The 12,956-nt window shown below is 38.0% G+C and overlaps 2 protein-coding genes across 2 annotated transcripts; one reads left to right on the top strand and one right to left on the bottom strand.

Annotated features, from left to right (window-relative positions):
• Positions 1 to 145: 145 nt before the first annotated feature.
• LOC117985429 (alpha-ketoglutarate-dependent dioxygenase alkB homolog 7, mitochondrial) lies at positions 146 to 4,974 on the bottom strand. Its single transcript, XM_034972146.2, has 5 exons — positions 4,774 to 4,974; positions 4,343 to 4,530; positions 2,957 to 3,130; positions 1,702 to 1,826; positions 146 to 1,385 (listed from the first exon to the last, which is right to left on the bottom strand). The coding sequence occupies exons 1-5, from the start codon at positions 4,898 to 4,900 to the stop codon at positions 1,250 to 1,252; spliced, it is 750 nt and encodes a 249-aa protein (XP_034828037.1). The 5' UTR covers positions 4,901 to 4,974; the 3' UTR covers positions 146 to 1,249.
• Positions 4,975 to 5,132: 158 nt separating this feature from the next.
• Positions 5,133 to 10,841, top strand: LOC117985307 (F-box/LRR-repeat protein 14-like). The gene is made up of 5 exons (XM_034971996.2): positions 5,133 to 5,776; positions 6,017 to 6,317; positions 6,810 to 6,945; positions 7,451 to 7,750; positions 8,193 to 10,841. The coding sequence occupies exons 1-5, from the start codon at positions 5,461 to 5,463 to the stop codon at positions 8,448 to 8,450; spliced, it is 1,311 nt and encodes a 436-aa protein (XP_034827887.2). The 5' UTR covers positions 5,133 to 5,460; the 3' UTR covers positions 8,451 to 10,841.
• Positions 10,842 to 12,956: the final 2,115 nt, after the last annotated feature.

Below are 12,956 nucleotides of genomic sequence, written 5' to 3'. Positions count from 1 at the left end.
ACCGTCTCTAAGATGGCTATTCGCTAGGATAGGATGTACCTGAGTTCGAAGAAACGCAACGCTCTGAGTCTCCCTGAAGGAGCTCTTGAGGTGCCTTCTACTGTGGAAACCTAAAAAAGTAAATAAGGCTCAAAGAAAACAACTATTTGGTCAACAATAACAAATTATATTACAAATCTTATTTGAAGTAACATTTTATATAAATAATTATAGCTATCTTTTCTATAGTTCTTGCAATTCACGAGGGCAAGTGGCTCATGCTTGTGTTAAGTTGTATCGGTATAAGTAAGGTAAAGTAAATGTGTGCGTCAGCGACTTTGCTCGCGACTGATTGGTCCGACATGCACGCACACTTACGCAATGCCCATGTATATGACGTAACCACACGTAAAGTTCACTGGCCTTCGTGAATTGCAAGAACCATACCAAAGAACTTCAAGGAAATTTCTAATTTTTGTAAAATACGTCTAATTTTAGAGTATTCGCATCCTCTTCTTACTAATGTAATATGAAAAGGACAGATGCAGTTTGACAGTTTTAAATTTAATTTTTAGATGGTAAAACCCGTGATTTTAGCGCACAGTCGCGAGCCTACTGTTTAAATTTGTAGCGTGCACGAAAATTTAGAGTCTTGAAATGTAAAGTTCATGTTCTGTCCCTTTTTAGCATTGTTAAAAAGAAAAGGATGCAGATACTCTAAATTTAGTTTAGAGAAAGACAACGGAGTCGGTGCCATTGTTGAATTTCTAGATTTGAGCTTAGTGCAGCAGCAGAAAGTGTTTTTGACTAATATCTCATTAAAAGTTGGACACCCAAATTTAAAATTTTCACACACAATTACACGATGTTACACACTACAAATCTACCAAGCTCAAATCTAGAAAATCTACATTATTTTGCTGGGATTACGTACACTTAATTCAGACATCCGCAACAATTAATGCAGAGCTTTTACGGATGCGGATTCATATTTGCAACAAGTAACGATCTGCAAAGAAAGAGGGCGGAGCAAGAATGGCGCGCGCCTCACGCGTTTGCTTGATATCTTCGTTCGCTAACTGATCAACCAAAAGGTGCACATCCGTGGTGTTACGGATGTTCGCATCCGCATCCGCATCCGGCTCCACGGATTTGAACTTCTAATAATCTAACGCGGATTCAAAATATTGGCATCCGCAACAACCCTGGTTCGAATTCGGCTGGTTCCACAATTTTTTTATATGTATTTTTTTATCTAATGTTAGTAATACTACTGTCTGTCTTCCGGTCTGGGCTGCTCGCGACATATGACGGCGATTCTCCGCGTTCTGGGCAACCTCTTCCCTTTCCACATACTATGCTCGCCCCCCAGCACCGCGTGCGAAAACGAGTACCGAGCTACACCGCTGCAAAATAAATTAATCTAAATATATAAAATGAAAAGCTGACTGACTGACTGACTTTTATTTATTTATCAGCTAGTAAGCTAATAAATAAATAAAAACTATTCTTTTCAGTCATTTTTGTCACATACATATTATTATAGTACATATGCAACAGGTTGAGATGATTCAAGCATCAAGCAAACTTTGTATACGGTCAGAATGCTTTACTCAAGCATCAAGCAAACTTTGTCAACAGTCAGAATGCTTGAATCAAGCAACAATCTACGTGCTTGATTGTCTCGAAGCTCTTAAAGACGAGTATGATAATTAGGCATACCTCATGATGTAAAGACTCCTGCGCTCCAGTAAAGCGTCCAACGCTAGGTGCGGCGTCTTCTCGTGAGTCAACCTCATCACAGCACTCGACGACAGACATAGCCCCGCTATTGTGTCGCCACAGAACTGAAAACAAGTTTCAATAATATAACAAAAGTAAAAACCGGCCAAGTGCGAGTCAGGCTCGCGCAATGAGGGTTCCGTACTACAGTCGTATTTTTTCGACATTTTGCACGATAATTCAAAAACTATGATGCATAAAAATAAATAAAAATATGTTTTAGAATGTACAGATAAATCCCTTTTTTATGATACCCTACTGGCTTTAGTTATCTTAATTTGAAAGTTGAAAATAGTAAATACTAACAATTATTTGTTCATGAACACATTTTTTTTTTGTTATTTAACCACTAATTCACAGTTTCGGATATTTCCCCTTACATGTGCTATAAGACCTACCTACCTTCCAAATTTCATAATTCTAGATCAACGGGAAGTGCCCATAGGTTTCTTGACAGACAGACAACAAAGTGACCCTATAAATGTACGGAACCCTAATAAGCTACTTTTTATTTCAGAAAAACATAGTTTCCATAGAATTTTTCAACAAATATATCTTATTTTAGCTTTTAAACTATCATGAGTGATATCCAGTATAAATAACTAATAACTAGACACACATGATTAGTCGTAATAATATGCCCTACTAGTTTCGATTCGCGCCGCATCGCCAGCAGAGGCCCTTTTAATAAGGACCCCAGATGGGTTCGAAAATAGGGCATATAACGTTAATACGACTAATAACGTTAGTTATTTACAGTACGCGGCAGAAAATAATGTACATCGGCCTTTAGAATACCATTTCGGCTTTGTAGAGCGTTGTCTCTATCACTCATACCTATATGAAGTTTTGTTGGTCACAACGACATAGACAATGCCCTACAAATCCGCTATCTCCTTCTACAGGTCTTTTTTTTTCGGCCGCGTACTGTGTACGGGAGCGGTGTGCAGGCTCGACCGTTCCAAAGGGAGATCTCCCACCGAGCGGTTGGTTGTGCTCCGTAGCGCCAGCTGGGCCTACTGTTGTGTCTTGAAACTTCTATATATAGTCCAGCTTGCAGAACACTCCGTTAGTGCGAGTACTGTCGGCGGTACATTTGTTCGGGACTACGTCATGAAATATTATCGATTGAACAGCGCCATCAAGTTTCCACTGTGGCAACCGCAACAACTGTATATTTATACAGGTGACTTACTCTAACAGCATCCACATGAGGTTTGATGTGGCCAGCCGCAGCCAGGTCTAGCACGTGCACGTAGGGCAGTAACTCTGCATTTGGAGCGAACGCGACTTCTCTCACGCGCGATATAACCCCCTCATTCTGCTCGTTCCATTTGCCGCGTTCTGTTTCACGGTATCCTTCGATGGCCTGAGAAAAAAGGATCATATTTGTTTTTTTTTCTCATTTTTTAGGGTTCCATACCTCAAAAGGAAAAACGGAACCCTTATAGGATCACTTTGTTGTCTGTCTGTCTGTCAAGAAACCTATAGGGTACTTCCCGTTGACCTAGAATCATGAAATTTGGTAGAAAGGTAGGTCTTATAGCAGACATGAGGGGAAAAATCTAAAAACCGTGAATTTGTGGTTACATTACACAAAAAAATTGTGGTCATGAATGAACTAATAATTAGTATTTTCAATTTTTGAAGTGAGATAACTATATCAACTGAGATATCATAATTTATGAAAGGTCTTCACCTGTGCATTCTAAAACAGACTTTTATTTATTTTTATGCATCATAGTTTTGAATTATCGTGCAAAATGTCGAAAAAATATGACTAGTACGGAACCCTCGTTGCACACTTGGCCGGTGTTTTTTCTTATTTTTTATTTTTATTTTACTCCACAAAACTGACTACAATTGTTTGGAAAGGCTTAATGTAGTAGTGAGTCCTCCTGAGGACTCACTCATCTCCTGAGGATGCGCTGGGGGTTTTTTTTTATTCAGATACAAGTTAGTTAGCCTTCGATTGCAATGTTTTGATGTTTCATCATATTTTATACAATAAATAAGTCATCTGTGTTTTTAACTTCATCATAATCATCATCTTCTTCAACAGATAGATGTCCACTGTTGGACATAGACTGTCTCTTTTAGGAACTTCCACACTGGGTAAAAACACAGTTATCAAATAAACAAGCTTCAATTCCAGCCAAAAAAAGTGCTGCTGTATTTGGCGGCCACAGGATTTGACAAGGAAGTGTGACTTGGAGGCAAACACAATAGATCAGAGATGGTCACAGTGATACAGCAGGGATTATAACCTGCATAGCTCCAAAGTATAAGAATTATTAATATTATTATTATTTTTAATAGACTAAGCAGCTTTCGCTGATGTGTCTATATCAGAAGTGGTTCGAGTTTTTCGAATGTTTGTCTAATCTATTCTGGAACTGGTTAACAGAACTTGACATAACCACATCCTTAGGCAATTTATTCCATATGTGAACAAATCTGTTGGTCAGAAAGTGTTTTAATGGATTTGACAATGGCAATTGATATTGTAGCTTCATATCATGTCCCCTAAATCTAGAAGACAATGTAAAGAAGAAGAAATAAGCTTTCAAAAACTACTCACATTGTCCCAATGGTCATATTCATACCGCATCCTTTTCAAGTGGGGCTCCACCTCGGCAAGCAAGCCTGACTCCTCTTCTTCAGTCACAAAATTAGGCAAGATTCGCATGTGCCGCAGGACATCAACCCGTAACTCTGGAGCTTCATCTGGTCTCCAGGATGGTAGGATTTCTATATAGCTTGTGTCACCTGAAAATATGAACAAGAAATCCATTCTATATCCATACTAATATTATAAATGCGAAAGTGTGTCTGTCTGTCTGTCTGCTAACCTTTCCCGGCCCATCCGTTTAACCGATTTTGACGAAATTTGGTACCTACAGCGATAACTTGCATCCCGGGGAAGGACATAAGACTACTTTTCATCCCGGAAAATCAAAGAGTTCCTGTGGGATTTTTAAAAACCTACCTAAATCCACGCGGACTCTTTACCTGGTAATTTTTCAGCTACAGGTTCAACTTTACGTTGAGAAAAATCTACACTGAAATTCTGGTAAATTTTACACAGTGAAGGCTTGAATTTGCAGTTTTTGAGAATGCTGAACGTTAACATTCGCATTTTTTGCTGATACTGGCGACAACAGACTAATATATTAATCTATTTTCTCCACAATTTGAGTATTTTTTTAAAATAATAACCTCATAAAATATGTAAAATTCAATTAGCCATTTAATAGTTTGAACTTTTAACATTGACAATCGATTATATACTCTTTGTTGACAATCATGAGCGAGCAAGAGCAAGTCGTATAGGTACCTACTTTTGACAAGAAATTTGACACAAAAAGTTAAAATAGCGCGTGAGAACCATAAAGTAAAGTAATATAGACGTGAGAACTTCACAAGTTTTAGAGGTAGGTACCTACCTATGTACATATTAATATGAGTTTTAGGCATCATATTATTGAACAGTCTTGTCTATATTACTTTACTCTATGGTCTTGATCGAATTTCATTGAATTATTTTAAAACTGCTGCACATTTTTTTTAATTTCTATTTCTTCTTGTTTTTACTCGTATTCAAAAATCAATATTTCAAACCTATGTGAAGAAGGAACCTGGAAATCCTATGTGAAATAAAAACTTTAACAGAGTGCAGCCCAGTAAAGCTGTGGTGAGATGGAAACGATGATGGACCAAGACTTTTGCACAATACATAAGCTTCCCGACGAAATTCTCTTGATGATTTTTGATGATATCTGTAGTCGTCAATTAATAAGTGTTTCGAAGGTGTGTCGACGGTGGAAACATCTAGTATCGCATATAATGCAGTTAATGACTCCTGGCGATGATGTGAAGATACATGGGTGTCTGAGAGCTTTGCTCGTGACAAGTTACATTCCAACTTTGCCGAGCCCTTCGGTCCTCATTTCTCAAATAGCTACTACAGTTCCAAATTTGAAAGAACTGACCATTTCTGCTGATTATTGCTTGGGTAAGTGGTTAAAACCAAAGATTACTGCTCTTCCCCTCGGACGTATCCAAAAGGGACCAGCAGCACCGAGGCACGCTGGGAGGTTACCTTGCTGGCACCCCATAGTTACCTATTTTCCCATTGTTGGTTAACCAACCCATTTGAGTGATTAGCGCTTTTGCAACCACAACACACAACATTTTTATTAAGTAAATATGTATTTGTATTAAAATTAATAATAATATTATATCTTATTTGCAGGTGAGACTGAACTCAAAATTATTGAAACCATGCACAATTTGCGCCACCTGGATATATTCACTGAAAAAAATAGACTTGACGAGGACACGCCTGTACCTTGTAACATTACCTCACTAGTTGTGAACGACAGCATGTGTCAAGGGTTCCTGCATAAAATGCAAAAACAGAAAGTCGTAAAGGCATTCCATATGTACGGTTACTCTGTGTACTACTCCAGCTCAGACATGGGTAGGTTTTTGGAGCAACATTCAGCTTGTTTGACTGAGCTTACTCTGAGGTGTTCTCAGTTGACAGATAACAGGTACTTTTTTTTTATTCATAATAGGCAAACGCTTGACCACAATCACACCTGATGGAAAATTATGATGCGGCCTAAGATGGGACCCGTTTACCTAGTAGATGCCTATTCACTCTTGTTTTAAAGATACCTGGGTTGTAATTGTTTAGCCCTTTTTCCACTTTTTATGTTCTGGCTCATAATCATCTCGTTTTTAGGGTTCCATACCTCAAAAGGAAAAACTGAACCCTTATAGAATCACTTTGTTGTCTGTGCCGGGCACACTTAAATATCCTTGCTTTAACGGTGAAGGAAAACATCGTGAGAAAACCTGCATGCCTGACAGTTCTCCATAATGTACATTGCCTGGTAGACTATGGCCAAAACCCTTCTCACTCTGAGAGTAGACCTGTGCTCTGTACTCTGTAGTGAGCCGGTGATGGATTGATCATGATGATGTAAAATAAAATAAAAATGTAGTCAAATACAAAATTGTGCATTTTACTATCTTTCTAGCTATAAGACGATATCACAGTGTGCAGGCCTGACCTCCTTGCAGTTATATTCCTGCATCCAACTAACTCATAACGGAGCATCCCACTTAACAAACTTGACGAAACTTCGACGTCTGCATATTACTGGGACAAGGATGGTAAGATTTGGACTTCAATTATAAATTACCTACACGGTACATCGTCTTTACCGTCACCGGAAGACGCAGTTTAGGGTTCCGTACCTCAAAAGGAAAAACGGAACCCTTATAGGATCACTTTCTTGTCTGTCTGTCAAGAAACCTACTGGGTACTTCCCGTTGATCTAGAATCATGAAATTTGTTAGGTAGGTAGGTCTTATAGCAGACATTCGGGGAAAAATCTGAAAACCGTGAATTTGTAGTTACATCACACAAAAAAAATGTGGTCATGAACTAATAACTAGTATTTTAAATTTTTGAAGTAAGATAACTATATCAAGTGGGGTATCATATGAAAGGGCTTTACCTGTGCATTCTAAAACAGGTTTTTATTTATTTTTAGGCATCATAGTTTTTGAATTATCGTGCAAAATGTCGAAAAAATACGACTGTAGTGCTGAACCCTCGTTGCGCGCGCCTGACTCGCACTTGGCCGGTTTTTAATATAATGCTTATCATTTATAGCTACGCGTCAATGCATCGCTAAACATCATCCAGAATTTACCACTTGACATAGTGGAACTAAACCTCAGCTACTCCTGGTTCGGAGACGAGCATTGCAGCGCTTTAGCTGCTAGATTACCAAATCTACGTTATTTAGAACTGTGGCGTTCAAGAGTGTCACCCGATGGGCTCGTTGAGCTGGTAAAGCTGCTGACATCCATTGAAGATCTCGATACGGATGCGATTTTCACCGCTGATCATATTAAGGCCTTTAGTGGGCATCAGTCCTTGAAGAATATTCGCTGCAGATGGATTGATCAGGTTTGTATTTTATGCCCTACTAGCTTATGCTCGTGACTTCGTCCGCGTGGAGTTGAATTTTCAAAAATCCTTTCTTAGCGGATGTTTACGTCATAACAGCTATCTGCATGCCAAATTTTAGCCCGATCCGTCCAGTAGTTTGAGTTGTGCGTTGATAGATCAGTCAGTCGGTCAGTCAGTCACCTTTTCCTTTTATATATTTAGATTAACGTCAATTGACTAGCAGAACGCCGATTCTTGTACACAATCTCTAAAGTCTAAACAAAACTAAATTAACAGGTCTAAATCTAGTGCTATCCTTTTCAGCAGGCAAAATTATGAAAGAGATAGCAATAGATTTAGACGTACCTACATATAATTTTAGTTTAAATTTAGAGATTCGAAATTAGCCAAAATGTAGTCAGGAAATAAAAGCCACTACTCTACTACTTTTTTGTTACAGATACAAACGCCATTGTACATAAAATCTGCGCCATTCTACATAAGATCTGCTATGGAAACGGTCGCTGGCCAACATCTACGCATAGACGAAGAGGGCCCCCGCGCTGGACATTTCTATTGCTGGCTGCAAGACTTGTCGATTCGGATCCCGCCCATTCCACAGCCCGTTCCCGTTGAACCGAGTCCGTTTATACATAAGAAATCAGCAACGTATAATTTGTTTCATACACCACTGGTATTGATTCATAGCGCCCCATAACCAGGCCCCCAAAGTTGAAATAAGTTTCAACTTTCGGGGCCTGGCCTGCTTTAGACAACTCAAAATTTAGTTAGACAGGCGTCGATTCTGATATTTTCTCAAAACTAAATTTTAGATTATTTCCGTCTCTTTCTTACCAATGTAGTTAATAAGCAAGGGACAGATAAACTTAACTTAATTTAGAACTGTCAAACCTCGTGACTTTAGGTGCCAGTCGTGAGCCTATTGTTTAAATTTGTAGAACGCACTAAAGTTTTTATGTATTTCCATCTCTTTCTTACCAATGTAATAAGCAAGGGACAGGAAAAATAATTTAATTTAGAACTGTCAAACCTCGTGAGTTTAGGTGCCAGTCGTGAGCCTATTGTTTTGTAGAACACATAGAGTCTTTAAATGTCAAATTCATGTTCTCTCCTTTTTTAGCAATATTAAAAAGAAAAAGATGCAGATACCTACTCTAAATTTGGTTTAGAGAAAAACACCAGAATCGACGCCACTGTATTCTTGTCTAAGACTAATTCCTGTAAGACGGCAGGCCCGAAAAATTGAAACTTATTTCAACTTTGGGGGCCTGGTTATAGATATTATTATTATATTTGTTTGTACCTTGGGCTGTTGGTTAGGCGCTGGTAAGTTTCGAACCTTCGTTCTTCTTGGCTGTCGCAATTGGGTTTGTGGAATCTTGAGTTTTCCTTTATTAACTTGTGTGTTGAAATCGATGTAATGTAAAAGTCCGTTAACGTTACGTGCTGAATTCATCTGAAGCCTGTTAGTCCGTTTCCTGCCTAATGTCAGGCTGTCACATTATATGTCGTATCACTGTCACTGTCAATGTCTTTTGAGTAGACCACAGACCCAGTGCCTTGTCTATGATCTGTTTGTTTATATAGTTGTTGTGTTCACAACATATTATATTATTATTATAGATCTCTTTGAAATGACATTTATTTTGAATACCATACACTACTTCAAGTAGTATGAGTACATCAGAATAAGGACTGTTAGAAGTAGCCCTATAATTGTGACACTTACTGTTAGAGCGAGATAGCTATATGCATTTAAGCTCTTGTTAGAACGTGACAAAATGATTATGCTTTGTCCTTATCACCGTGGCCACTTTTTTTTGTTTGTCAAAATGTATTTGTACGTGAGCATTTGACAAACAACGTGAAGTGTAGAAGGAATGACATTTCACAAGTAAGAAAATCTGCTTGAGCGAGAGGGACTGAGGGGGCCACGCTAGTTGCAAATCTGACATATCTGTGATGAGTACCTAATTTATTTAATTGTAAGTAATTTAGTTAACTAAACTTCTCGAGACTTTTTCATCTTTAGGGGCCTCTTGAATCTCATATTGTGACAATTGAATTTTCTATTGTGCAAAACGAATTTATTTTTGTAGTTACTTTATTCATTTTCGAAAGGATTTTTAAAAATTCAACCTCCTAAGGGGGTGAAATAGGGATTTAAAATTTGTTCAGTCCACGCGGACAAAGTCGCGAGCATAAGCTAGTAAATAAATAAAATTAAAATAAATAAGTAAAAATTTGTAAACCTAAAATAAGTAGGTAGATAGGTAGGTACTTACTTATTATTGTGTAAAATATCGTAGGTATACTGAAACTTTGTAAAGTAATGTACATATTAATGCTGAGATCTATATAGCACACTTTGACTTTGCTCAGACTTAAGATTGAGTTAAAACGAGACAGATTTATGTGAGAGATATAGCTCTGTCTCGTTTTAACTCTGTCTTAAGTCTAAGCTAAGTCAGAGTACGCTCTATAGATGTCACCGTTTGAAGTGATTATAAAATGTAACACAGAATAAAAAACGTTAAAATTAAATTGCGCTACACAGTTACCTACACTGAATTGAAATGTAAAAATAATAGAAAAGTTTGATAAACTTATATAATATGCAAATGTACCTATTTCAAGTTTCCTAGATAACCGGTGCCACTTTGAGTCACCAATCAATCACAAAGAAAACTATGTTTTCGAATGTTTTTAAAAACTAGAATTGAATTTGGAATGTTTTTTTGAAAATATGTTTGTGATTGGTTGGTGTATCAAAATGGTTACTGAGTAACGCCCACTGAGATTTTTGTCTCTGTTATTTGTATGGGATTAGGTAACAGAGAGAGCGCTATACTAGCTTCTTTCCGTGGACAGAGTATAGAGACTGAATAGTCAATAAGTAAATGTTTGATATAGTCCGTACAAAATGACTTCTCACGCGCCATTTTAACTATAAGGGTCAACTGTCATGTCAAAAATACGGTTCATCTTTAAAATAAGGACTTAAAATTTACTTTGACATGAAATTTGACACAATAAGTTAAAATGGCGCGTGGCTAAGGTTCAATGTTAATTCTAAACAATAAATGTACATTCAAGTACGAGATTTATTTTTTCCTATTCGAGTGCGAGATTTATTTTTCCTATTCGAGTCCTAGATTTCTTTTTTCCTATTCGAGTGCGAGATTTCCATTCCTATTCAACCCCACTGGCACTTACTGTCGTACTCAGAGTCGCTTAATCGTTACTTAAGTTTAGTTAAAACGAGACAGAGATATATCTCACATAAATCTGACTCGATTTAACACAATCTTAAGTAACGATTATCCGCTCTGGGTGCGGCTGTTAGTATAGTTATCTTGCTTTGAAAATTGAAAATACTAATTATTTGTTCATGAACACATTAATTTTTTTTTGTGACGTAACCACAAATGCATAGTTTTCGAATTTAATCCTTGTGCTATTAGACCTACCTACCTACCAAATTTTATGATTATAGGCCAACAGGAAGTACATACAGACGGACAACAAAGTGATCCTATAAGGGTTCCTTTTGAGGTATCATCATCAGCCTGTTGGACATAGGCCTTCCCTAAACAGCGTTTTGAGGTATAGAACCCTAAAAATGGGTAATGATGCAGTATGCACCGCACCGAAAAGTTAGAGGTCCCGGGATCGAATCTCCGACCTCCCGAAAAAGGGGTCGGACGTCTTAACCACTAGGCTATCACGGGTTATTGGTGTGGGAAACATGTCGTTGAACAGGTTTAAATTTAAACGGCGCCATGACGCCACCGGAAACGCAGGCCTATCAGGATAATGACCTTAGGCTGCGGGAATCTAGACTGCCAATTTGCTGTGGGAAACTATATATCAGTGCCCCAAGCACATGAGTAGATATCACTACAGAGGGGAAGCTTCCTATGAACGTACAAAATCTAAATAATGGGGCCGATTCTCTTGTACACAATCTCTAAACTAAACTAAATTAACAGGTCTAAATCTAGTGCTATATCCGTTTCCGCAAGCAACATTATGAAAGGGATAGCAATAGATTTAGACGTGTCGTTTTAGTTTAGTTTAGAGATTGTGTACAATGGAATTAGCCAAAACGGAAAAGGTGACTGACTGACTGATCTTTTTTTTAAAATTTAATTTATTTAAGTATAATCAAGCGTATACCAGATAATGTACCTACATTGTTTGTCTCTCGCCAAACTGGAGCCCAGTTTGTTGGTAACGCACAGCTCAAACTACTGGACAGATCGGGCTGAAATTTGGCATGCAGATAGCTATTACGACGTAGGCATCCGCTAAGAAAGGATTTTTGAAAATTCAACGAAAAAGGGGTTTGAAATTTGTGTAGTCCACGCGGACGAAGTCGCGAGCATAAGCTGTCACTTGCATGTGAATTCTTTTGGGAAAAAATAAAAACTAAAAGTAGGTGTGGCAGATATCCCTAGTGATAGTATCTTTAGTATTTACTTACTTTAGTAAAATGAATTAATTAATATTTCTTTTAAAAAAACTATGCCTTTTAGTCCTAGGTAGGTGATGCCATGAAGATTTCCGTGGGAATTCTTTCATTTTCTCGGATAAAAAGCTGCCTCTGTGAATCTTCAGGTGTCTAAGTTTGACCTTGCAAAAATCACTTAGATCCGTTGTCCCATTGCGACGTGATTGAAGGATAAACCAACCAACAAACACGCTTTCGCATGTGTAATATGGTTAGTAGGTAGGTATGTAGATAGGGGTAGATACTCGCAAGAGACGATACCGCTGTCACATGCCAGTAGAATACGTCATGATCGCTACTCGAGTTTCGTACATTATGCTACGAAAAACAAAGAATTATTCTTGAACTTTGATGTCAAACTGCTGATCCGCCGCCATTTTGCCGAGATTCGAAGGAGACGCGACGACAAGGTGAGTATCGCGAGACTTGTAGCAAACGTGTAGGATACCGGTAGCGAAGTGTGCGATTCACCATACAAATGTATGTGAAATACTCCTTAGCGACTCGCGTAGAATACTTACTAGTCGTATGTAAGAAGGGCCTACGGGTTTGAACGATATCGCCCCATCCCGCCATAAAAAGTATGTCTCTAAAAAAAATTAAGAAAAATTGTAATTACATATTGATGATCACCGTTTATCAGGTGAGATCTCAATAAACACAAAACCCGTCTTAAAAAATCCTCGAAGA

The sequence above is a fragment of the Maniola hyperantus genome, chromosome 9 (genome assembly GCF_902806685.2).
Source record: "Maniola hyperantus chromosome 9, iAphHyp1.2, whole genome shotgun sequence".
In the NCBI taxonomy this organism is placed as follows: Eukaryota; Metazoa; Arthropoda; class Insecta; order Lepidoptera; family Nymphalidae; genus Maniola; species Maniola hyperantus.
Note: the sequence above shows the minus strand (reverse complement) of the source record. Positions and strands in the feature narration are given on the sequence as shown.

Excerpts from the sequence above, each read along its gene's own strand:
- LOC117985429 (XM_034972146.2), bottom strand. The coding sequence starts at position 4,900 with ATGCGAATGTTAACGTTCAGCATTCTCAAAAACTGCAAATTCAAGCCT. Across the intron at positions 3,131-4,342 it reads AATATGACCATTGGGACAAT|GCCATCGAAGGATACCGTGA; the intron begins GTGAGTAGTTTT and ends CTTTTTTCTCAG. Across the intron at positions 1,386-1,701 it reads AGGAGTCTTTACATCATGAG|CGGTGTAGCTCGGTACTCGT; the intron begins GTATGCCTAATT and ends TTTATTTTGCAG.
- LOC117985307 (XM_034971996.2), top strand. The coding sequence starts at position 5,461 with ATGGAAACGATGATGGACCAAGACTTTTGCACAATACATAAGCTTCCC. Across the intron at positions 5,777-6,016 it reads TTCTGCTGATTATTGCTTGG|GTGAGACTGAACTCAAAATT; the intron begins GTAAGTGGTTAA and ends TCTTATTTGCAG. Across the intron at positions 7,751-8,192 it reads GCTGCAGATGGATTGATCAG|ATACAAACGCCATTGTACAT; the intron begins GTTTGTATTTTA and ends TTTTTGTTACAG.